The following is a 24229-nucleotide window of genomic DNA, read 5'->3' as shown; positions in this document are numbered from 1 at the left end:
GGGAATTTCAGTGGATGCACAGAGTTACAGAACTGGAGGCGCAGGATTTATATTGACATTCCTATAAATTCCAGACTTCACTCTCATAGCCAAATAGAATTAGTTGAATGAGGCTATCAAATAATTATATAGTGTGAAACTGGCCAGCTTTTTTAAATTATGCAGAAGACCCTTTGGACTTTCTTATTAACACCAAATATTCAAAAGCTGTGTTCATCCCATCAAGCTCATATATCTCATTAAAGAGGTAAATTGAAGAACACAATAACTTTGTTTTATTATTGTTACTCATAAATTATAACAATAACATTAATCTTGGAATATTATATAGTTTTAATATAAATGAAAGGTTTTCACAAGATAGGTTGTGTCGTGAAACATTTTATGATGTATATATTTAAAGGAAACATACATAAATTGTCGAAATACATTTCGTTCATTTAACCTTTAACCTCTGGTTTGCTAGTAGACTGAATTACTGTGTCACGAAATTATGTTTGTCTAAAAAGTGTGTCACCAACATGAAAAGTTTGGAAAGCTCTGCTCTACAGTATCCCTAGGGTACTTAGTTTTCAGTTTAAACTGATTGTCAAACATAGATTCCATGATTTTTCCAATTGGTTTAACCTGATATTCACCTTAATTTTAGGCTGATTGATAAACTTCTCCAGAGCTGCAGATGCAGCATTTCAAGGCCTCCAGCCACTGCTGGAAGCCAAGTATGAGTCAAACCGTGTGGGCGGAACCAAGGGGTTTATTTTCTAAAGCTTTATCGCATGCGTTAGGGCCATATCGTATGCGAAAAGGGCCTTTTCGCATACGATATAATGCAAATTAGGGGTGCTATTCGGTGCGAAAGCTGGCAGCCGGCGCTCGTAGGCCCATCCCCCGTTTTTGCAGGATTCATCATCCCTTTGTGAAGTAACACAAACTCCAACAAAAAGAAGAACCTTGCCATAACAGCACTGAATTTCAGGACTCAAACAGCAGCAGCCTTATCTATGAAAAGTCAGCAATGCAAATATTATATCAGGTCCTAGAACACAAATATACTACCTACTGGGGAAACAGAACAAGCCAAATCCCTACAAGACACCACTTGTTAGCAGAAATATTGCATCTGTCACACATGCAAAACATAGACCGACCCTTACCTAATACAGAATACAGGACTACATATTAGAAACAGAAACATGCAAACAAAACTGAAATGGAAAGTCTGAGAAATCAGACTATGAGCAGTGGAATACTGAAGAAAGAACAAAATACAAATATATAATGCACATTCCCAAAGATAGCATATGTCAATCGCTATCGTATTTCTCTTATTTTTCTAATTGGTTAGGCCTGGACATTTTTTTCCACTTTCCCCTTATCGTTCTTTTTCTAATTCCCTTTTTAAGATCTCTATTTTTCTTTTGTTTTCCTTTCTGTTTCTTCTCTCTCCTCCCGTCATCTTCCCTTTCATCCTAAAACACACACCCATGCTCTCACTCTCACACACTGTCTCCATCACACACACACATTTGTTCAGGCTGGTCTTTATTCAAATTAACTGATTATCTAGATTTTCTTACAACTGCATCATGATCCCTGCATTAAAGGTTTTGTCTATAAATCCAACACACAGTAAGAACAACACAAGTATATGATTGAGTAACTTAGAATCAGCTGACTCCTGTACCGCCCCCCTCTCCCCAACTTCACCGATCTGAGTGGTCGGTGGTGTGTCATGAAGTCCGTTCATAGTAGTAATAATAATAATAAGAAGAACAATAATAAGAACAATAATAAGAACCAGGAGACATAAAGGGAATTATTCTGATCCTGTGCATATAAATCAGTCACTAACAGTTCGAGACCATAAGATTCGCAGTAACTTGAGAGGGCGTGTGAGAAGGCTGTAATATCTAGAGCCAGGTAAAAGGCCAGTCTTCATGTTGGTGGGAATCAGTCTCTCAACTGTTACTCAACTCTATCTCCCTGTTCCCAGCACTGCCCGTCCTCCCATGGGTGTATTTATCTGTGTCTACACATGAATAGTTTATTGTTGATCTGTTTTTACTTGAAAATTAAGAAATAAATGTAAAAAATAAAAAGGTTTTGTCTATGCACAGTATTACAGGGTTTGCCTGCTATTGATTAGCTTTTTCTTATTTTTTGGCATGTTTTTTATTTTTGTATGTTCTTATTGTGCACCGCCTAGGCATAGGCAGTATATGAATAAAGATAACGACATACACAGGTTCTCATTCTCAAATGCTGTCTCACTTACACACACACACACTCTCTCTGACATGTTGTCTCCATCTCACACATACACGGGCTCTCTTTTTCACACACTTTCTTTCTCAAACACAATTACAGGCTGCCACCCTCACATGCTCTCTGCCGCTCACACACAAGCATTCTCTTTCAGACAAACACACATGCTCAGTTAGGGCCCTAGCTTCCCCCTTACCTCTAAACCTCTTTCTTGGACCGCCATGGGATGAGGTCCTTAGCAGCCCTGCTGCTGGGCCTCCTCTTCTCGGGCTGCTGCAAGATGGAATCCGTGGTAGCCCTGCTACAGGGCCATTAATTGTGTGAGCCATGATCCCTTGGCTACACAGAAACTGCCCCTCTTTTTCAGCGTGGGTCCAACACCCATCCTCCTTTCTGTCTGTGCAGCTCCTGCAGTCGTCTTCTGCGCAGACAGGAAACAATATCTGGAGATTTCGGATGTCGGTCCAAAGACCCAGCATTTCCTCCAGAATTCCAAAGTCTCTGGGCCAAATCTGGAGAGTTCCTAGGTCTGTGAATACTGTGTTTCTTGCTCCCCACCAGTGAAAGCACTCACCCTCCAGTGTCTTATGTGCTGTGTTTCAAGTTCTGCCTCCTCATCTCTCTCCCCCCACCCCCAGCAGCCAAAGTACTTGTTGTGTGGTGACAAGAATGTGTTTGGAGCAGGTCCTATCCATGAGCACTTTCTGGAAGGCTCCCTTGTCCTGTGCAAAGCAGAAGTACAGTGGTGCAGATTGTAGAAGCTTCAGTAAGCATGCTGCCATAGGAGAGAGTAAGGATGAATGCTGTTGAAGTGCTGAGAGGAGAGGGACAGGGATATGCTAGGCAGGGGATGGGGATAGAGATGGAGATGCTACTTGCGTGGGTGGATGGGAAAATCTACTTAACATGTTTTATTGTCCTGGTTTCTGTCCACCAAAATAAATTCTGACGTTTAGCTGGAAAAATGTCATTTTTTATTTACTGATAAACTTTGATAAATTCCAGGGAAAAATAAAGAATAAAAACTGAAAATGAAGGTTTCTAACACTGGAGCACCTTTATAGTGACAAGAAAGTAGCCCAAATCGCATTAAGTTTCGGCACTGGCAAGGAACTTTTCTGCTAATACAGGAAGATGTGACAAGCTTCGTTCGATATTGCATATTATTATAATATAAATATCCTCAATTCTGGGTGTATTCTTGAATCATTTTCTGCTATTTCCCATGTATTATCACTGTCCTAAAAACGGTCACTACAGAAGACCCAGAGAGCGCAGGCATAGTTAGGAGATGCATGCCTACCGAGCACTTTCTCAACCTTTGCGCCGTCGAGGCCTGCCCGGCTCCGGCGTTTGTGGTTGCTGGGGGAACGGGACGGAAGCGGCGAGCGGATGTGACGTAAGTGCCGCGGCCTCCTCTGCAAGCGGGTATTGGAACCCTCGGTGGCGGTAGCGTTTGAGTTCGTTGCAGAGGTAAGAGCAGGACAGCAGGGGGGCCGGTGAGAGGGAGACGAGTTGCTTGACAGAGGGGAAAGACTGGGCATGGGTTTCTTTTATGAGAGGCTTGCGCGACTTGAAGGTACGCCGCTGGTGTATACAGTGCTTTGTGTTATTCTTTTGGTGTGAGTTTGTAATTATTTTAAGCCTTTTCTGTGTGGAGTAGTTTTAGTCTGTACAGTGCATCACTTTGTTAATGGTTCTACCATAAGAATGCAGGCAGGAAGGAGTCTGCAAATATTTCTCCCTCGTCTCTTGTATGATGTTTGCTTTATTTTGGTGTGAGCAAAACAAATTTTTTTTTTTTAAACAAAGTAGGCACACAGTGTGACTAGAACAAGTTATTATGCCCTTTTCATGAAAGACATCAGAAGAAATCTAGTGGTAGTTATGAAAAAAGCGAGGGTAGCTAAGAATTCACTATATTCTCTGAGGTTATATCGTTCTAATAATTTGAATCAGGGTATAGACTTTTTTTTTTTTTAGGTCAGCAATATTTGAGGAAGAGAACAGCCAGAGATATGTATCATAGGTTTGTCTTTTGATCTCTTATTTTTGGTGTTACTGCTGTGAACCTTGACAATTGAGTATGAGTACAGTTATATCTATGCTGTGTTTTATAATTTGAACATCTATCCTTTATAGCACTGTATTTATCAACATTCCCAGGCAGTTTACAAACGTTTACAATTATAAGTTATAACAGATAAATAGATACAAAATAAAAAATGACATTAAAACATATTTACATTGTTGGGTTGTTTTGTTTTTTTTGCATAGATGTCATTTTTAAGAACAACTCGCCCTCATGGCTCCTATGGAAGGGGCAGGAAAATGATGAAGGCTGGCAAGAAGAACCTCCAAGGAAAGCAGGCATGGGATGTAAGTTCCAAAGGAGAAATTTCGCTTATCTTCAATAAAACAGTAGGGAATGCTGAAAAAATATAGGCCAGTTAAGTTTCAAATTGGTGGCGGTAATGTTTTTGCTCCCCTCAAACCCTCCCCTGAGTAAGATTTGGCCCTAAAGCCAGTAGCATTTGTCAGCTACAGGAGTGGCTCAAGGCAATCTGTTGCTTGAGGCGAGGGATGAGATGGTGCCCCCCTCCCCACACTCAAGCATCCTCACACATACTCTTTCCCCCCCCCCCCCCCCCCCCAATACCCTCACACATGCTTGCTCACTCCCCCCCCCATGCACCCTCACACATGTTCTCTCACCCCCCCCCCCCCCCCAAATGGCTCGCAATCTCTCTCACACACACTCCTCTACCCAAACTCACTCTCACCGGGGCCTTCATCTTCACTGCGAGTGGGATGAGCTCTGCTCGCAGCACACCTGGGGTCTTTATCGTCGCCGCAAGTGGGACATGTTCTGCTCACAGCACGCCAGGGTCTCCTCCATCTTTGCCATTTTCTGTGCAGAAAATAGCAAAGATGAAGGAAACCCCGGCTGCACGGGGGTGTGGGGAGGTGTGGAATTCTGTGCAGGTCCTTTGTTGTTTTGGCAGCAGGGTGAGGCGGCCACTAGAGTAGTTTGGAGGGGGCAGTTTTTGCTGCTTCCAAAGTTTGCCGCCTGAAGCGGCCGCCTCACCCTGCCTCATTATAGAACCAGCCCTGGTCAGCTGAATAATCCCATAAGAGTCGCACATCCTTATCACTTTTACAAAAGGGCTGATAAGCAATGAAAATGGTTCTTGAAATCCTGTATTTATTTATTTATTTAAAATCTTTTCTGTACCATTGTTAAATTAATTTACCATCACAACGGTTTACAAAAAGGCACATAAAGTAATAAAAATTGTTTAAGATAGGTAACACATTATAGATATGCCAATAATGAGCGGTAACAGGGTTCTTTTAATATACAAACTATTTGTTGATATGTTTTCATTAGTTTCATAAGTCTCTATTACAGTTCAAATATAAGGTTAACAATCTAAAGTGTATTTAGTGGTGGAAAAAAAGAAAACTAAAAACTACATACTCGGTGCTGAGTTACGATCTTATTTGGTTTCACCATTCTCTTTATAAAAAGCCACGTTTTTAGGCTTCCTTTGAAAAGTTTGAAGTTTCTCTGCAGTCTGTATAAAGAAGGAGATTTTGTTATTACTGTCCATGTTATTAAATGTTGTTGTTCCCCCCCCCCCCCCCCTCCCCCAAGAAAGTTACTCTGTAATGTATGGACAAAGCTTTTTTTGTTTTGAAAATCAAAACATACATTTTGTAAGTTATCTTAAAGGTTTGGATTCTTCCTCCTTCCTTTTTCCTCATCTTTCAAAGGTGAACTCTTTTTGGTGCTTTCTTTTTGGCAGCTGAGTAGATCTGTTGAATACACAGATATTGCTCATTGATCAGGGCTTGAACATATTGTATTAGCAATGAGCTCAAATCCTGCCACACCTGATGGATGGGAGATCCCAAACCTGGGTGCTCAGTGCCAGACTAGAAAATTCAGTTCACAAATAGAGAGAGCAAAAAATTGGGTCATACTATTGTACTTTTTTTTTTATCTTCCACTGTCATAAGAGATGTTTGCTGCCTTGTTGTACCTGCATTCCTCATTTCATGGTTTTGGTTTTGTGTATTTTATTTATTTTAGAATACTGTCAGTGATCTGACTGTGCATCGTGCAACTCCAGAAGAGCTGGTACGTTAAAATAAGTGACTAGCCACATGAACCTGTCCCGTCATAAGTGTGTTGTGTTCCATCACACTTGTCCTCAGCCACAGAGTTTGCAACCTCATAGCGCGAATGCTTGCTTTTAATTGTAATTGGCTTGACTATGATTGTTATAGTTTGAAATACTAATGTTTAGGTCTGTCCCAGACTCTGAAGCACGGCAGTAGCCATTTGTGAAGAAGTTTGAGAGAGAAAAATTGTTGTTGAAACTAATGTTGAATTCGGGCTTTGTAATGTGAGAAGATAATTCTTGGGTAGAACATGGGCATGACTGTGGCCAAGGCTTGGTTCTCCATCAGTCAGTGGCAGACAGCTGAAAATGAGCCAAGTCATAGCAACTGATCAATACAGGTTGCCATGTAAGTGAAAAGGTCCTAGCACTCACAGCTATGTACAATCTTCCTGTTGCAGATGCTGCATAGTGAGTGAGTGAATTTCATTGTTGGGGTACAGGCTGCAATGCAAAACAAATTGTGATTTATTGTTCTTTGAATGGATTAGTGGGACAGTTGTTAAACTGAACTGCCTGTGAAATGTATTGTTACCTCCTCCCAGAAAGTGAACAGTCCCAATTACATATCAGTACATGGGTAATTACATCTCAAGACAGAAGGTTTTGATAACCATAACTACAAATCACTGATGCTTAAATCAATTGGGACCAATTGCATCAGTACGTTTCTTTTGAATATTTGTGGGGTCTTTTCTTACTACTTCTGAAAAATAAATAACGACTTATTTATAGCTAAAATAGGATATAATTAACATTTAGTGAAAAGTAAACCATGGAGCTACTATTAGAATAATAGTCAGTTTGTGGTGTCTATTTATTCACCCATCAGAAGGATATCAAAGGTTCAAAAAAGCAGAAAATGCATGTTTGCCATTGCTGGTTTCTTTAGTAAAGCAAATGAAACCTGTGTTTCAGTTTTACTTTGATACTGTTGTATCTTGGGCAGCTTGATAGGGTAGAGAAATATAAAAGAGTAAAGCTAACTTTGGTAGCATAGTTCTGGAGACCATGCCCTGCTAATTATTAACTGTAGTTCTCCTTTGCTCATATTGCAGAAAAGATACTGAATTTAAATTGTACAAAAAATTTGGGTATTTGAGAAAAACATTTTGGTGGACAGATGTAATCACCATACATCAATTGCCATAAGAAGCCAAATATTAATCACAATCTTTGCTGGCTTCAGTCCTTCCTTGCAGCCACAATACAGTAAAACCTGTTCTGAAGAGTGGTAGAAGGCATTAGTGAATGGTCTCTGAATTTAAATGTCCACTTTCAAGGCCAGCATTTGACCTACTAGTGACTCATTGTTTGAAGGCATTAGTCATTCCATAGGATATTTGTAGCATGCCTGATGTCAAGTATGAACCAGTGCTTAGAATCACAAAATTTCTTAGGATTACACCAGTGGTGTTTACCTGCAGTCTTATGGTGTTAAGGTACAATAAACTATTACAGGAACTCTTTTCATATATTGAATGCTTTTGAAAGTTCGGAGTTTTTCAGTGGTATAAAACCTATCCTGATCCATATGTTGGCACAAGTTATTTTAATGGAAACATTTTTTAATTATTTTCATCTCTGTCTAATACAATAAAGTATGAAGTAATAAGTTCAGTACTTTTGCAATTGCATTATTGCAAAGTAAAAGCAAAAAGTTTGCATATTATTTTCTTCAGTGATAAATCTGCCTTAGGGATAATTTAATTGTTGTGCTTAGAATATCTTTAATTTCCATCAGTTTTAGATTATACACTCTCATTTTTTTTTTAAATGTCCTTAAATTTGATTTCTTGGGGTTGTGGTGTGTTAGATGGTGGACTTGAATTTGGGGTTTGAATGATTATTTATTTATTTATAGACTTTTATTTATAGACTTTTCTATACCGGGGTACGTAAATAACATCACCTCGGTTTACATTCAAACAGTAATTCAGCATTGCGCTTTACAATATAACATGGTAACTGAACGAATACAATACAGTATATAACTTTGTATTAATAGAATATCAGCAATATATGATAGATTGTGGAAGTTAGGAAGAGTAGTTGAGGATTCAGATCATTGATAGTAGGCTTTTTTAAATAGCCAGGTTTTAAGGTTTTGTTTAAATTTTTTGTGACAGAGTTCCTGGCGTAATTCAGAGGGCATGGTGTTCCATATTGTTGATCCAGCAATGATGAAAGATCGTTCTTTTGTACTAGAGAGTTTAGTCAGATTGGGTGCTGGGATATTTAGTTTGGCTAAATTCTGGAATCTCGTTGGGCGGGAAGACGTTTTGAATTGTAGTTGATCTGTGAACCAATGCATTTCTCTGTTTTGAATGGCTTTGTGTATCAGCGATTAGATTTGTATACATTGATTAGATTTGTATACATTGATTTTGTATACATTGATTTTGGTATGTAATTTGTTTCTTTTCTGGCCCCTAATTTTTCTGTTCAAGAATTTCTTGAATGGTTTTGTTCAAATCATAAATAAAATTTAAAAAAGGCCAGAAAATAACACATCATCACACATTTAATTGGCAAAGCAACCAAACTACACAGTATAATACTGAGCAGTGCCCTCCCCCCAAACAAAAAAAGTGACTCGCTACTGTTCATTACCAAACATATGCAATGCATTTTTCCAAATTTATTTTCATTTTTTTCAGTGGATATAATTGTACTTTAACTTTTTCTGCTTGGAATTAATATTTCAATTGTTAGGAGGGGAAAAAAAAGCCATAATTACTCTGAGGTTAATATTGATATGATGAGTCAGGTTAAGTTAGGGACTTAACCTGAATATCAAAATCCCACCATGCTGACCAGATCCGATTTACACAGATAAACTGAGAGACCTTCAGGGCAGGCAGGATGTACCCGGATAACTCACCAGATAATGCTGATGTTAAGAGTTATCTGGACAAGTCTCTTTGGGCCACAAGGCAGTCCTAAAGTAATCCAGATAACTTTGATTTACCCTACTATATTCAGCAGTGCTACTACCGTGTTTCCCCGAAAGTAAGACAGCGTCTTACTTTCTTTTTACCCCAAAAAGTCCCACTATGTCTTACTTTCAGGGTATGTCTTATATTGGAAAAAACCTGTAAGACATCCCCCGAAAGTAAGACGTAGTGTTCAAAAAAAAATAAAAATTTTTAAATACCTGTCGGAGGGCCGCGTGGGTCCAGGCGGCCGGCGGCGGGAGCCGGGTGGTCGCGTGTTAAATCTAGGCCGCGGGCGGGTGGACGCGCGTTAGTTCGAGACGGCCGGCGGGCGGCGGGTGGTCGCGTGTTACATCTAGGCCGGGTCGCACAGGCGCGCATTCATTCACTGCCGGTGGGGGCTGCCGGGGGCTGCCTTGGCAGCCCCCGGCAGCCCCCACCGGCAGTGAATGAATGCGCGCACAGGCCCACAGCGCCTGTGCGACCCCTGCGATTTGGCGCTGGGGGCCGCCGGTGGGGGCTGCTTTCGGCGCTCGAGCGCCGGCCGTCTCGAACTAACGCGCGTCCACCCGCCCACCCGCCCGCGGCCTAGATTTAACACGCGACCACCCGGCTCCCGCCGCCGGCCGCCTGGACCCACGCGGCCCTCCGACAGGTATTTAAAAATAATTTTTTTTTGAACACTACGTCTTACTTTCGGGGGATGTCTTACATTAGCCGACCCCCCTAAAATTCCCACTACGTCTTACTATCAGGGGTGTCTTACTATCGGGGAAACACGGTAAGCATCTCATTGAAGTAATATACTAAATGATAGCAGATAAAGATCGGTTGAAGCCTCCCCTAAGGCCTCAGACTGTGTCCTGGGATCTCAACATGGTTTTAGCTCAGCTGATGAAAGCTTCCATTGTAACTCTGGGCTCCTGTGACCTGACTTGGAAGGTTATATTTTTGGTGGCAGTCACCTCCGCTCGCAGGATCAATGAGCTCCAAGCCTTAGTGACTTATCCACCTTACACAAAATGTTTTCAAGATAAGGTTTGTGCACAAGACCACTCTAAGTTGGTGTCAGACTTCTATCTTAACTAGGCCATCGGCCAGCCAACATTTTTTCTGAGGCTATATTCGCACCAAGGTGAACAAGCTCTGCACAGTTTGCACTGCAAAAGAGCCTTAGCCTTCTGTTTGGAGTGGACAGAAGCCCTTAGACAGTGCAGTTAACTTTTTTCTTTCTTTTGATCAGAACAGGTTGGGGATCACCTTTGCCAAGCAGACAACTTTCCAATAGGTTAGCAGACTGCATCTCCTTCTGTTATATGCAGGCAATTTGCAACTTGGGGGGCCATATCAAAGCTCACTCTGTCAGAGCCATGGCAGCATCGATGGCCCACTTGTGAGCAGTTCCCTTGGAGGAGAACTGCAGGGCTGCAGCATGGAGTTCCAACCACTCGTTCCCTGTATGTACCCGGATCAGTCCAGACTCCTGGGTTTTGCCTCCCCTCCAGCAGATGGCGACAGAGAAATTTTGAAGGACTTTGCCATATATACCCAGGTGCCATCTACAGTCCGACAGTATTTCTCTGTCTCCAGCAGATGGTTAGGGTGCCACGCCTACAGTCTGGTCTGATTGCTTAGTGTAAATTAGGAGAGGTTAGGGTAAGATAGTTAAAAAAAAATAAATTAGAAAAAGGGATTCAGAAGACCGGTACAGAGACAGTCTTCAGCCTCCCAGGGGGTTGTGTGAGGTCCTGAGGGGACCATCCCCCCTGGTTGTTTGACGCAGCTGCAGCTTAGGGTCGAGGGCCCTATCAGCATCTTTGTGCAGCCCTGGGGGTGATACTGGGGAGCCCGGCTCACTCCCCCAGATGGACCCGGAGGCGGTAGGACAAATTAAAAAAAAATAATAATAATTTAAAAGTTTTTTTTGTTTGGGCTATTGACTCTGCCTTCCCTCGGGCTCACATTTGGGTGTTTTTTCTTGATTTTTGCTGTTGTTTTGGGCAGCTTTGTATTCCTTCCTTAGTTCTGACTGACCTGCCGCACAAGTCAGCATGTCGGGCCTACGGTGCCGTGAGAGCTTGGCTATCGAGGGAGGGCCTTTGTTCCAATTGCTTCTCAGGGGGAAAGGGAGCCTCCGCAACCCCTGCAAGGGTCATCTTAAGGGTCCAGACTGTCTCCGGTGCATTTGGAGAGCTTCAGCCCGCTTCTCTTGGTCAATCCCCGCTAAGTGCGGGAACAGGCGCCATCTTTGGTTCCCTCGCAGTGCCGAGATCGGCTGCGCTGACAGCAGCGGGGGAGGGGAATCTCCCACCGCACTTAACCCCCTCAAAGGACAGTCCCTGAGGGGGACCAAGTGGATGGCTTGGTTTTAAAGCCTCGGAGGCTGTCCCCGAGGGGGATTCAGATGCCTCATCGTCTGCTTTCTCTTTTTCAGCAGAATTTGCGCTATTAATGCACAAAGCTTTTAAAGCCTGGAAAGCAGGCAAAAAGAGGAGTGCTGACCAAGCTATATTCCCGGGCTCTATTCCAAAGGCACAGAAGCGATCCCGGGGTGCAGGGGATGAGGGTCCCGTGGGGACCAAGCGGCCTTTGCGGTCTGTGGTTTCTCAGCCTGCATCTGATCCATCTTCCAGCTCTGAGGATCCTGACACTCAAGATCTCCCATCCCCACCCCCGAGGGGGGGTTGACGGGGATTTGGACCCCCCGCAAAATGCTGCTCGTGGCTCACATGTGACGGAGGGTGATGACCCCAAAGGTGGTCCGTCTCTTTCGGAAAGAAGAGCTTGGACCCCTGATTTCAGCTCTTTTAAAGGAGTTGGGGATTGAGACTCCTCCGGAAGAATCCAGACCAGGAGCCACAGATCCTGTGTTAGGCCTACAAGGGCCTCCTACGTCTTTTCCGTTCCATTTTTCAGCCACAGACTTGCTTTTCCAGGAATGGGACACCCCTGACTTGGGCCTGAAGGTGTCCAAGGCAATGGATAGGCTATATCCTCTGCCAGAGAAGGCTTTAGATCATCTTTGCTTGCCAAAGGTGGGTGCCGCGGTATCTGTAGTCACAAAAAAGACTACCATTCCATTGACTGGGGCCATGGCCCTCAAGGACTTGCATGATCGGAAGCTGGAGCTGCAACTCAAGAAACTTTTTTAGGTTTCCGCGCTGGGGGTCTGAGCGGCCATGTGTAGCAATTTTTCTTTGCGAGCGTACCTTCGTTTGTTGCAACAACTAAAGGCCAACGATTCGCTTTCGGAGGCGGAGGCGCTCCAGGCTGGGCAGCTGGAGGCTGTCATTGCCTACAGTTCGGACGCCTTTTATGATTTGCTTCGCACATCGGCCAGGACAATGGTGTCCGCCGTCTCGGCACGTCGTCTATTGTGGTTACGGAATTGGGCAGCGGATGTCTCCTCCAAGTCCCAGCTGAGGTCTCTGCTTTTAAAGGGCAAGCTGCTGTTTGGTAAGGAGCTGGAAGACCTCATTCAGTCTCCGGCTGATAATAAGGTGCATCGGTTGCCAGAGGATCGGCCGAAGCCGAGGGGTTCCTTTTCTTCGAAGTCTCGGTTTCGTGGGTGCCGAAGGTCTCGAGCGCCCTCTTCCTCTTATAAACAGACCTCGAACAGACAGCAGTCCTGGCCTCAGTCCTTTCAGGGATGGCGCTGCAGTCGACCTGGTAGTGCCCAGGCTGGAAAGTCTTTACAATGATGGGCGGCCGTTTCATTTCTTGGTCCCAATGGTAGGAGGCAGACTGTCTCTGTTTTATGAGGAATGGACCAGACTCACGTCAGACCAATGGGTTCTATCTGTGTTAAGACATGGCTACGCTTTAGATTTTGCACGCCAGCCTCGCCAACGATTTCTGTTCTCTCCATGCGGTTAAACGACAAAGTGGGCGGTAAAGGTGACGTTGCAGCGCCTTCTTGACCTCGGTGCCATTACGCCTGTTTCTCTGGCAGAACAACAAAGGGGCCGTTACACCATTTAATTTGTGGTACCCAAAAAGGAAGGGACTTTTCGGCTCATTCTCAATTTAAAGCGGGTAAATAAGTGCCTACAGATTCCCCGTTTCTGCATGGAGATGTTGCGGTCTGTCATTGCTTCCATTCGGCAGGGGGAGTTTCTAGCTTCCCTAGATCTGACAGAGACGTATTTGCACATCGGAATTCGGGTCGATCCATTCTGGGTCAGCATTACCAGTTTCAAGCTCTCCCATTTGACCTTGCTACCGCTTCCGGCTCAACTACGCAGGGAAGGATTGCTGGTTCACCTATATCTGGACGATTGGCTGATTCAAGCAAAATCGGAAGCGCTTTGTCAAGCGGCAATTAGCCAGGTGCTTCAGTTATTGCGGTCACTCGACTGGGTGGTCATTCGAGCCAAGAGTCGGCTGATTCCCTCACAGTCTTTGGAGTTTCTGGGAGTGCTCTTCGATACCCGGCAAGGGAGAGTGTTCCTGACGCCCGAGCGCATTGTCAAATTGCAAGGTCAGGTGCGTGCCTTGTTGTTAAAGCATCCTCCGAAGGTCTGGGATTATCTGCAGGTCCTGGGGTCCATGACATCGACGCTGGAACTAGTTCCATGGGCCTTTGCCAACATGTGACCCTTACAGTCAGCATTGCTTTCCCGATGGAATCCAGTTTCCAAACAATTTCACCTACCCCTGCCACTGACAGAGGACGCACGTTCCAGTCTGGAATGGTGGTTGTGTGTGGACCACCTGTGCCGAGGAGTTCCCTTAGTGGTCCCAGAATGGACGGTGGTTATTACAGATGCCAGTATTTCTGGGTGGGGTGTAGTTTGTCTACAGAAGTCCATGCAGGGGCAGTGGTCCCCAGAGGAGATCCAATGGTCTATCAATCGCCTAGAGACCAGGGCGGTGAGGCTGGCGATGCAGGAGTTCCTCCCCCTTCTCCGAGGGAAGTCTGTCCTGGTGCTGTCTGACAATGCGACCACGGTGGCTTACATCAATCGTCAAGGAAAGACCAAAAGCCATCCGGTAGCACTAGAAGCTCGTCAGTTAATAGACTGGGCAGAGCGGAACCTGGTAAGCATAGCAGCATCCCATATAACCGAGTTCGACAACGTTCATTCGGATTTTCTCAGTCAACATCGTCTCGATCACGGGGAATGGGAGCTAACCGACGAGGCCTTTCAGCTAATCTGTGACAGGTGGGGCACACCTTGCATAGACCTGATGGCGACGTTCAAAAATTCCAAAGCCCCATGCTTCTTCGCTCGCCGCAGAGAAACGGGAGCAGAGGGAGTGGATGCTCTGGTTCTTCCCTGGCCAACGAAGGTCCTGCTCTACGTATTTCCTCCTTGACCTTTAATCGGCAAGGTTCTCAGGAGAATCGAATTGCACCCGGCAGAAGTGATTCTAGTGGCTCCCGGGTGGCCGCGTCATCCGTGGTTTGCGGATCTGGTCAATCTACTGCTGGAGGGTCCGCTGCTGTTTGTGGATTTCCTGGACCTTCTACATCAAGGGCCCGTCTGTTTCGATCAGGTCAATCGCTTCTGTCTAGCGGCATGGCTTTTGAGAGGCAGCGTCTGAAAGGCAAAGGGTATTCAGATGCGGTAATCGCTACGCTTTTGAGGTCACGTAAAACTCCACTTCCCTATCATATGTTCGGGTCTGGAAGGTCTTTGAATCTTGGTGCGACGACCGTGAGAATGTTCCTACCCAGGTGTCCGTTCCGGACATATTAGGTTTCCTTCAAGCAGGTTTGGCTAAGGGGTTGTCGTGTAGTTCCTTAAAAGTGCAGGTAGCAGCTCTGGGGTGTTTACGCAATGCTATACAAGGAGTAGTGTTGTTGGCGCATACAGATGTGTCTCGTTTCCTCAGGGGAGCGAAGCATTTACGCCCGCCGGTAAAACATCCTTGTCCATCCTGGAATTTAAACTTAGTCCTCACAACTTTATGTGCGGCTCCTTTTGAGCCTTTGAAGAGAGCAACGTTAAAAGATCTTACTTTGAAAGTGGTATTTCTGGTGGCAATTAATTTGGCTCGTGTCTGAGATTCAGGCTTTATCATGCAGAGAGCCCTTCTTGAGGATTTCAGACTCTGGTGTATACTTGCGAACAGTTCCTTCTTTCCTTCCAAAGGTGGTTTCCTCTTTTCATTTGAATCAATCTGTGGAGCTTCCAGCCTTTTTAGTCTTGGACTGGTCGGATCTTCTTTCTAAGGAATTAAGGAAGTTGGATGTTTGCAGGGCCTTGCTGCGATATCTGGAAATTACAAACAGTTTTCGTGTCTCGGATCATCTCTTGGTGCTCAGGTGCGGGCCCAAGAAGGGTAATATGGCATCTAAAATGACGATCGCTCGATGGTTGAAAGAGGCTATCAATTCTGCATATTTGCTCCGTGGCAAGCCTTTACCTTTAGGTCTATGGGCACATTCTACTCGGTCACAGGTGGCGTCCTGGGCAGAGTGCCAACAGGTTTCGCCGCAGGAGATTTGTAGAGCGGCTACATGGAAATCCTTACATACTTTTGCCAGACATTACCGGTTGGATGTCCAGGATCCGGGGGCAGGAGGTTTTGGAGAAGGTGTATTTAGAGCGGGCCTCTCTGGACCCCATCCCAGGTAAAAGAGCTCTGGTACATCCCAGGAGTCTGGACTGATCCGGGTACGTATAGGGAAAAGAAAATTGGTTCTTACCTGATAATTTTCGTTCCTGTAGTACCACGGATCAGTCAAGAGTCCCGCCCTCGTGTTGAGGTAATGGAGAGTCCGCTCAGTTCAGCATTGGTTTAATTCAGGTCTGCAGATCCATCTTGTTTTTCCGTGTTCTGCGGGTTCGGGGCCCAATTGAGGTGAGTAACTTGGTTCAAGTTGTTAGGTTACTGTATATAGTTAGTTTGGTTTGGTACCATTCTGATTTGTTACTGAGTAATACTGTCGGACTGTAGGTGGCACCTGGGTATATATGGCAGAGTCCTTCAAAATTTCTCTGTCTCCATCTGCTGGAGGGGAGGTAAAACCCAGGAGTCTGGACTGATCTGTGGTACTACAGGAACAAAAATTATCAGGTAAGAACCAATTTTCCTTTCACGTCTCTTTACTGTTTGGATAGGGATGGCTGATGCGACAGTAGGTTTGGCAGTCTGTCCTTTGCAACTTGTTTGAGGTGTATCCTCCCCCCCCCCCCCAGTATTACCAACAAAACAGGTTATTGTTGTGCCCGTTGGCACTTGTTTGGTATTCTGTTGGTCCCCTTTTATGTTGGGGAGGGGGGCAACCTGTTACTAGGAATTCACCCTTGTGAGGACTGCCATCTTGCTTGTCCTCAGAGAAACCAGAGTTGCTTACCCGTAACAGGTGTTCTCCGAGGACAGTAGGATGTCTGTCCTCACAAAACCCGCATGCCACCCTGTGGAGTTGGGTTTCCACTTTATGCATTCTTCTTTTCATTTTTTGTTCCTCAATTATGATATAAGACTGAGGGGACCACGCATGGATGCATGATATAATGCATACTGAGCATGCTCAGAGAGGCCCAGTCAAAGATCTAGAAACTTTGACATGTTTTCCTTGCCGGGCTCCATCCGATGATGTCACCCAAGTGTAAGGACTGACATCCTGCTGTCCTCAGAGAACATCGTCACCATTATCTTAACCTATGTACCACCCAAACTATTTTGCTCAACTGTAATTTGCTATATTCTTCTGTGGTGTCATATAACTAGTAAAATGTATGTATGTTAGTGTGCCCAGGCATAGTATCTGGTTCCTTTGCTGTGGACAAACAGGAACACTTTGAATTTTACATGTCTCAGCTGTTTTGAACTATACTCAGATGCTGCATAAAGACTTACTTTCTAGGTTTAGTGGGACCCCACAGCGTTAATCACATCTTCCTGTCCAGCTAGCTGACAGTAGTAGAAAGGGTCAGGACAGGGAGACAGAGGCTTTAACATAGTAATTTAGTTTTACATTTATATAGATACGCCGGCATGAGCTACACAAGTCAAAGAATCAAATGCTGGCCCAATGGGAACTTCGAGAAAAAACTCTAAAGAAGAAATGGAGAAAACAAAGGCATGGGACGCCCGACCCTTTGGAGAAAAGGAGATTGGCCATCGTGAAAGAGGTAGTTGTCGCAGTATTTTACCGTGGGATCTTGTCGACATTTTTCATAGTTTAAACCTAAGCTAGACCTTCTTAGCTGCTAGCAATGTCGGTGGGTGAAGGGATCCAAGACGAGCTAAAAGGATGATTGGAACTCAGAAGTCTGAACATACTAAATGTCATTATTCCTTCTAAACAGCTACAGAATTGTGACAAGTCGGGCTTGACTCTGCCTGGGGGTAATGCGCATACATTTCTAAAGTTTTGCACTGATGCTGTATTTAAAATGTCACTTAGCATGGGTATGAGAGCGTTCCTGCCATTTCTGTAGGAGTCCCAGAAATGTGCAAAGGACACAGCCCAAATTTTAAAATTCTTCCAGCTGTATAACTGCACAGTAAACCACAGAGAACAAAGCCAGTAGAAACATAACCAGGCTTTCAAAATTCAAGCATTTCCAATCATGGAACACAGCAGTGATAGACTCTTCCTTTCTGGATTATGGTAGAAATGCAACCTGAAATTGGCCAGTAAGGTTTTATTAAGTAGTGCTTCAGACTTCCTGCTCCCAGTTACTGTACCTTTGCAGGACTGCTAGCCTTATCCAGCCTGAGGAACAGTTACCAGAGTCTTTAGGACAAGGCTGGCGAGATATTAGGTCTAGTAAAATGTGATATGAGCATGTGCTCTAACATTTCTCTTGTGCTATGCCTGCAGATTCTCTTTGATCAATATCAATTGCAAGATGTTTTGGAAAGGTCTGATCGGGCATTGGCTGTGGTGAAGGATCTTTTTGGTGATGCTCCTCACAGACATCCAGGTTAAACATACTCCATGCTCTTAGCACTGAATGTAATACTATTTATGTGAAGCAAGTGCCATACTTACTTATGGCATGCAAACTGCTTTGCACAGAAAGTTGTGCTTCTTAATGTATCCTTGACCTAAACCATTGGCAAGGTGTTCAGCAGATTTCACAGATTCAAAGGAATCTTGACATGAGCCACAACGCTTCTGCTGGAACTGGACCGAGAGCAGCATTTGATTTCACATTGGCCACCTTAACTGGGATTTGAACTGGTAGCCTAGATGTGAAATGCTTTGTAATGCTGTGACTGTTCCCCCGAGCCATCCTGTGTCCCCACATGATTGTGATTATTCCTTTCACAGCTAGGCTTGTAATGAGTCTACTAATGAGCCTTATGACTGCTTTAGTTTTTATTACATGTGCAGTGCAGCATCCCCCACTTTCACTACCTTATGCTGATTTATATGGGGATCCAATTTTCAAAGCAAAGAAATTAATTTGTTGGAATCGTACCCTCTTTTGTTTGCTTTTTATGAGTTAGTTGGGAAGAAGTTTGTCTCTTGGTCAGTTGAGACCCTTTGTTGCTTAGCAAACCAGCAAAGAGTGAGGTAACAGTTTTGGTTGGATGTTGCTCTGCGGGCCCCCATTCTTTTAATAGTTGATAGTTAGGCAGCACTGCTGTAGTGCAATGCATCTATCATATCGCTTTTCTTTCCCATTTTGCTGCTGTATAACTGAGCCTCACCAACCTTTCTGAAACTCAGGCATCCCAAAATAATACACTAACATGGTTCTTTGTTTCTTGGACGCAGTTAGGATGTTATCTGACAAACCAGCAATGGCAAAAGTGAATCTTATAATCCTCGTAATCCTTCTGACATATCTAGGTTTTCCTAATGTAACCATGGCTCCTTACTGTGATCCAGACTCCTCTCAGGCTCCCATTGTACAGAAATCGGACCCTGCTACACAACTGTCTATCCTTAGTGAGTCAGTCATGGATCGCCAGGTAACACATACTACAGCATGTATGATTGACTGAGGTATATTTACATATAAACACGTACATGTGCCTTACTAGCAGTTTTTATGAGTTGTCTGTTTAATATAAAACTGAATTTTCTCTGTCCTTCTGATATTTGCATTTTTAAATTATTCTCTTCATGGTACTGTTCCATAGAAACTCAAATATGAAATGCTATAAAATTAGGACGTTTCTGATTGCACTGTTGAATGAATTGTCTTTTTTTTTTTTTTGTCATCTGTGGACAAAAACATTCCTTTTACTTCATGATTGGATTTGTGCAATGCTATATAATTGGGGTCTAGTCACTTTCTGAGGAAAAGTAATAGGGAACCATTTCTGAGCTCACTATAGCTTGAAAGAGCAGCAGCCACTGAAACGGATCAGTCCCCCTGTGTAGCCTCTGCTCTGGTGAGAGGTTCTTTCTGCTCACTTGGAGTTCTGAGTGCCCGAGTGGATCTCTGGTTCACATCTTCTCAACTCTGCTTTTCACAGCTTTAAAGTTGAGCCAGGGCTTTAGATTTCAACTGCTTCCTTCTTTTCTTGGATTATTTACTTCTTCCAGTTTGCTCTGGATAGTCAGACACTCAGAGCTGTGACAGGACTGACATCCGAGTCTCAATTTTTTTGGCTTTTCTTTGTTCTCGAATTAGGCTCTCAATGAGGTAGAGAGAGACGAATCTTTTATCAATCAATTGGAGGACAGCGAGGATGAACAGGATGTCTCTGTAAATTTCCAGTCCAACACTAACACAAACAGGTTTGTATTTAATCCTAATATCCATTCTTTTATAAAGCATCTAGAGCATTGGCTGTACGGTAGCATAGAAACACTCGCTGCACTGTCTATTATGTATAAGGGTAAATTTCCAAGAGACACAATTGCATATCCCATAAAATAGCCCAGATACCACTTATGCAGCACAAGAAAGATACTGCATTCTAAAAATTGGAAATACTGGGCCCCATACTTTGCTTAGTTTTTCAGAATTGTGCTTTTTTTGTAATTTAGATGATGATATCCCATGTAGTGGTGAATGGTGTTCATTGTTTTAAGCTAATAAAAATGAGCCAATCAGATTGTACTTTTTGTTTCAAATTTTCTGTAAGTGATGATGGTTGTATTCCTCACTAGTGTGTGATGAGCAGAAATACTTTCACTTGTATTCTCATCTGCATTCCAGACCTCATCACTCTCTTAACATCCATCCATCTCTCCCTGTCTCATATCCCTCCAGATGTCCTTCTTCCTTCTTTGCTGTTCATTTTCCTCCTTTGTCCTCTGGCCAGTGTGTGCATGCAGGCTGCTGTATCCCTAACTGTTAGTGGTGCATGGCATTTACATAAGTTGCATTGGTGCTACAAGGAACTTCTGTGCCAGCGCTACAGTTCTGACTGAGGATCCAGGGGCTTCATTGGGAGCAATGCAGTAAGAGCTCGGAGTGCAGTACTGATCTCTCAGACCTATGATGTGGGTGATTAGGGATATAGTGAAGCCTATAGTATTGAAAATTGAGTAATTGACATTTAGTATTTCACTCCATTATTATTAATAAAACAGTGGAACAGTCAGTATAGAACTGTTTAGAATGAGGGGATAATATATTTTATTCCATATATCTTTCCAAAGATGATAGGTATTGCATTGCTACCAAGCACGGCACCGTGATGGATTGTCGATGAGCAGGCGTGAGTAAGTGACTTGACCTGATGGCACTAACACGGACCCAGTTCTCGGAGCTCAGAAAGACGTTTTTGAATGTGTTTAGGAGTTTCTGTGCATGTGTACTGCCTCATGAGTTCCTCAGCCTTTCTTCATCTGAGCCACCACATGGATGTGTCCCAGTCTCTCTCTGAAATTTTGTTCAGCTTTTTGCCTTGTACCTTGTTGCTTTTCTGTTTTGTTGGGTTTTTTTTGCCACTGCCTTGGCAACCCCTTAAACAGAACTTTTCAGTACTTAACTACTACCTTCCCTCCCCACCCCCCAGAGGAGCATGGAGAAGTCCATGCTAAGTGGCTTCTGTATCTGTGGGTGCCAGATGTTTATTATGGATATGCATGCCATCTGCTATTGCTACCAGGGCCCAGGCCATGATTCTTCCAACTGCTACAACTATGGTCTGGTGTTCCATGGGGCACAGCAGAACCACACCTGGAAGTCCTGAGAAGGGCATCAGCAAGTAAGGACTCTAAGCCTCAGCATGCAGCTGAATAGTGGAGCCGCTTCTCGCCTAGGAGAGAGCCTGATAATGCCTTACGATACTGGGAGTCCAGGCAGCATGGTTCTGCCTCTCCCCCCATCTCCCCATTGCACTGGTTCCTAGATATGCCTCAGGTGGGGTTGACAGTTGTGCAAAAGCCTGTGGTGCTGGACAAGGTATCAAGAAGAGCGCCTAAACGACATGAGGGAGCCCATTTATGGCCATCCTTCTCAGAGGCAAAGAAAAAGTTGGCACAGTCACTGTGGGGCTCTGCTGGAATGGGCCCCTCCTCAATGCCAAATTGAGCAATAGACTTGTTTGTGCCAATCCCTTCATTCTTCATGGCATGGAAGATTCTCATGATGCCGAGTCTTTTTTTTTTTTTTTTTACCTAGACCCAGGACCAACCAGGGTCTCTGAGGCGTAGTCATCCCATTTGGCATAACATGCTAAGGCCCCTTGGCTCATAACCTCAACTGCAGGACACCGGGACTTAAGACGTGGGTGGTACAGCTGGCTCAGTCCATGGACCAGAGCGCTGTTTGAAGGGAAGCGTTGACACAACCTGTGTGGGGCGCCCTGGAGCTGGTCAAAGTTCTGTTTAAGGGGCTGCCAAGGCAGTGGCAAAAAATACTGCCAGGGTGCAAGAGTTCCTCCACAGTTGCACAGACTGTTCTTAGATCTGATCTGGGTTTCTGAAGAGGATATCTCTCTTCAATCTCAAGCACAGAGGGTTCCCCAGGCCACGGGGGCTCAGATGTCTGAGCTAGTGAAGAATTTCTTTGCCTTTTTAAGCTACGGAAACTAGAGAGGGAAACTGGACCCTCTCCTGACCTAGATGGAAGAAAATGTTCCCACACTGTGGGGGCTGCCCAAGGTCCTACACCAGTGCATGCTTTTTCACAAGAGCTTTCAGAGTCAGGAGCGAGTGTTCACCATGAGGTGGTGGTTCTCCTCATCCAGGGGACTCCTCTCGTGAGTCAGAAAGGGACAACGCGGACTCTGTCCATTCTGAGTTCTTACCAGATATTTCCCCATCAGAATAGTGGAAGTCTCCAGTCGCACTCATCTTCAGGATCATGGCTTAGTGTTTCTCCATTTGTATTTTATTAAAACTTATATACCACTGACTTACAAGGCGCTAAGCAATGCACACTGAAAACATACATAATAAAATTTTTATATAAAATAGATATATTGCTATGGAAGTTTCTTCTGCAAGTAACTTTTTTCACAATTTTGGGTGAATTGAGCAGTAGGAATGCAGCTCAAATGTCTTACGGATCTGAAAGTGAGATTTCCTTGTAGGCTTCATTTTTAATACAAAGAAATAATGACATTGTGCCTCTGTACCTGATGTCCCTGAAAGTCCAGCCTTTGCTCCAGCCAGGGTCAGCAGGCTCTACCTTCTTTCAGGTGTTTTGTGGGCGAGTCACTGGAAATTGCTGAGGTCCAAACATTCTGTTTCCACATCTGGTCATAGTTTTTGTAAAATGACTTTAGTTTTTTCTGAACCACCAGCCCACCCACCAACCTCCCACAGGATGTTGTCCACTTTCTCTTCACCCAAAAGCTTTCCAACATCTGGTCACTTTGTTCAGTGGAAGAGTCAAACGTTTTCACTATGACATTTGCATTTGCGCTTTCGTTTTCTATCATGGCTATGCAAGCCACCCACCAGCTTTTGGTCGAGAGAGGAGGTTCTGTGGGGATTCCTTCAGATCCCCTACCTGATTAAGCCATACTTAATACCTGGAAGAGATTGAGAGGCTCAAAGTTTTTACTGAGCTCTGAGTGCTGGGTCCATGTCGGATGATGTTGGCCACAGGTATTGGCTAATTCCGCCTGCTGTTTGCAGATGAGCAAACTTGCTTTCAATAGTAGTGTTTAAAAATAACAAGCATCATTGCAAGGTATTTCGGCTTAAATACCTTTATACTATTTTAGGTTAAAAGCATAGCTCCTTGAGTTTGATTTTTTTGTTTGCTTGAAACCTTTTTTTTTTTTTTTGTGATAATTTGCATTTAGAGTTCTCCACCATTTGAAACAGGAGGAGGAGTCTGCTTCGAAGCTTTGGGCACCCGAAAGATTTAAGACACCTGGAAGAATGCAGGCCGTGACCCCACCTTTGACACCATATACCCCTGCTGCTTCTCATTCATTAGATCAGACAGGTTAGCACTCCTAATCCAGGATAATGGAGTCTGTGTGTTATGCCACAAGCTAGATATTCTAGCTATTCAATGTCTCTGACAAGCATAATTAAAAAAAAAAAAAAAAAAATCACAAGCTGATAAAGTGACTTGCCCAAGGTCATGCAGAGGGACGTCTTGAACTTGTGTCTCAGGACTTTTCCAGATATTTTTTTGTAACCATTAGACTGCCTCTTCTCCTAATGATGTGATTTTGTATGTATGTCAATTCCTTAACTTTTCCTCCTTAGGACCTAGTTTTGAGCTGCAACAATCAAATGGGCCTTCCACAAAATGAATTGACTTATCAGCATGTGATGTTTTTCACAGCATTAACATTATAAAAGTATTATAACTTACTTAATACTATTTACAAATGGCTGCCTTGCTGTTCTGCTTTATAATTTTGATTTAAAAAAAAAAAAAAAAAGAGAGAGAATGGTTTCCAGTGGAGAAAATGATTGTGCTGGTTTCTAGAGAACTGAAAGTTCAAGCTATTCCCAGAGAGCCAATGCTGTGGAGGACATTGAATTTAAAAACATATTTTTGG

The 24229-nt window shown here is 43.9% G+C and overlaps 2 protein-coding genes across 6 annotated transcripts in view; one reads left to right on the top strand and one right to left on the bottom strand.

The window, feature by feature from the left end:
* Positions 1 to 3222, bottom strand: part of SIDT1 (SID1 transmembrane family member 1) — a 118929-nt gene extending 115707 nt beyond the window's left edge. Inside the window, exon 1 of the mRNA XM_029578466.1 lies at positions 2462 to 3222. Coding sequence (XP_029434326.1) covers positions 2462 to 2488 — 27 coding nt within the window. The 5' untranslated portion in view covers positions 2489 to 3222. The remainder of the gene's footprint in view (positions 1 to 2461) is intronic.
* A 319-nt stretch (positions 3223 to 3541) lies between these two features.
* SPICE1 (spindle and centriole associated protein 1) overlaps positions 3542 to 24229 on the top strand; it is a 65140-nt gene continuing 44452 nt past the window's right edge. The window contains exons 1-8 of one of the 5 annotated variants that reach the window (XM_029578460.1): positions 3542 to 3664; positions 4543 to 4644; positions 6362 to 6409; positions 17329 to 17475; positions 18171 to 18273; positions 19188 to 19270; positions 19939 to 20045; positions 23516 to 23661. In XM_029578460.1, coding sequence (XP_029434320.1) covers positions 3557 to 3664; positions 4543 to 4644; positions 6362 to 6409; positions 17329 to 17475; positions 18171 to 18273; positions 19188 to 19270; positions 19939 to 20045; positions 23516 to 23661 — 844 coding nt within the window. In that variant the 5' untranslated portion in view covers positions 3542 to 3556. Of the gene's footprint in view, positions 3845 to 4542; positions 4645 to 6361; positions 6410 to 17328; positions 17476 to 18170; positions 18274 to 19148; positions 19271 to 19938; positions 20046 to 23515; positions 23662 to 24229 lie in introns of all 5 variants that reach the window. The other 4 variants (XM_029578459.1, XM_029578462.1, XM_029578461.1 and 1 more) reach the window with 4 other exon arrangements.

Source organism: Rhinatrema bivittatum, chromosome 15, assembly GCF_901001135.1.
Source record: "Rhinatrema bivittatum chromosome 15, aRhiBiv1.1, whole genome shotgun sequence".
NCBI classification, from domain to species: Eukaryota; Metazoa; Chordata; class Amphibia; order Gymnophiona; family Rhinatrematidae; genus Rhinatrema; species Rhinatrema bivittatum.
The sequence above is the reverse complement of the archived record's forward strand: the minus strand, read 5'-3'. Positions and strand labels throughout refer to the sequence as shown.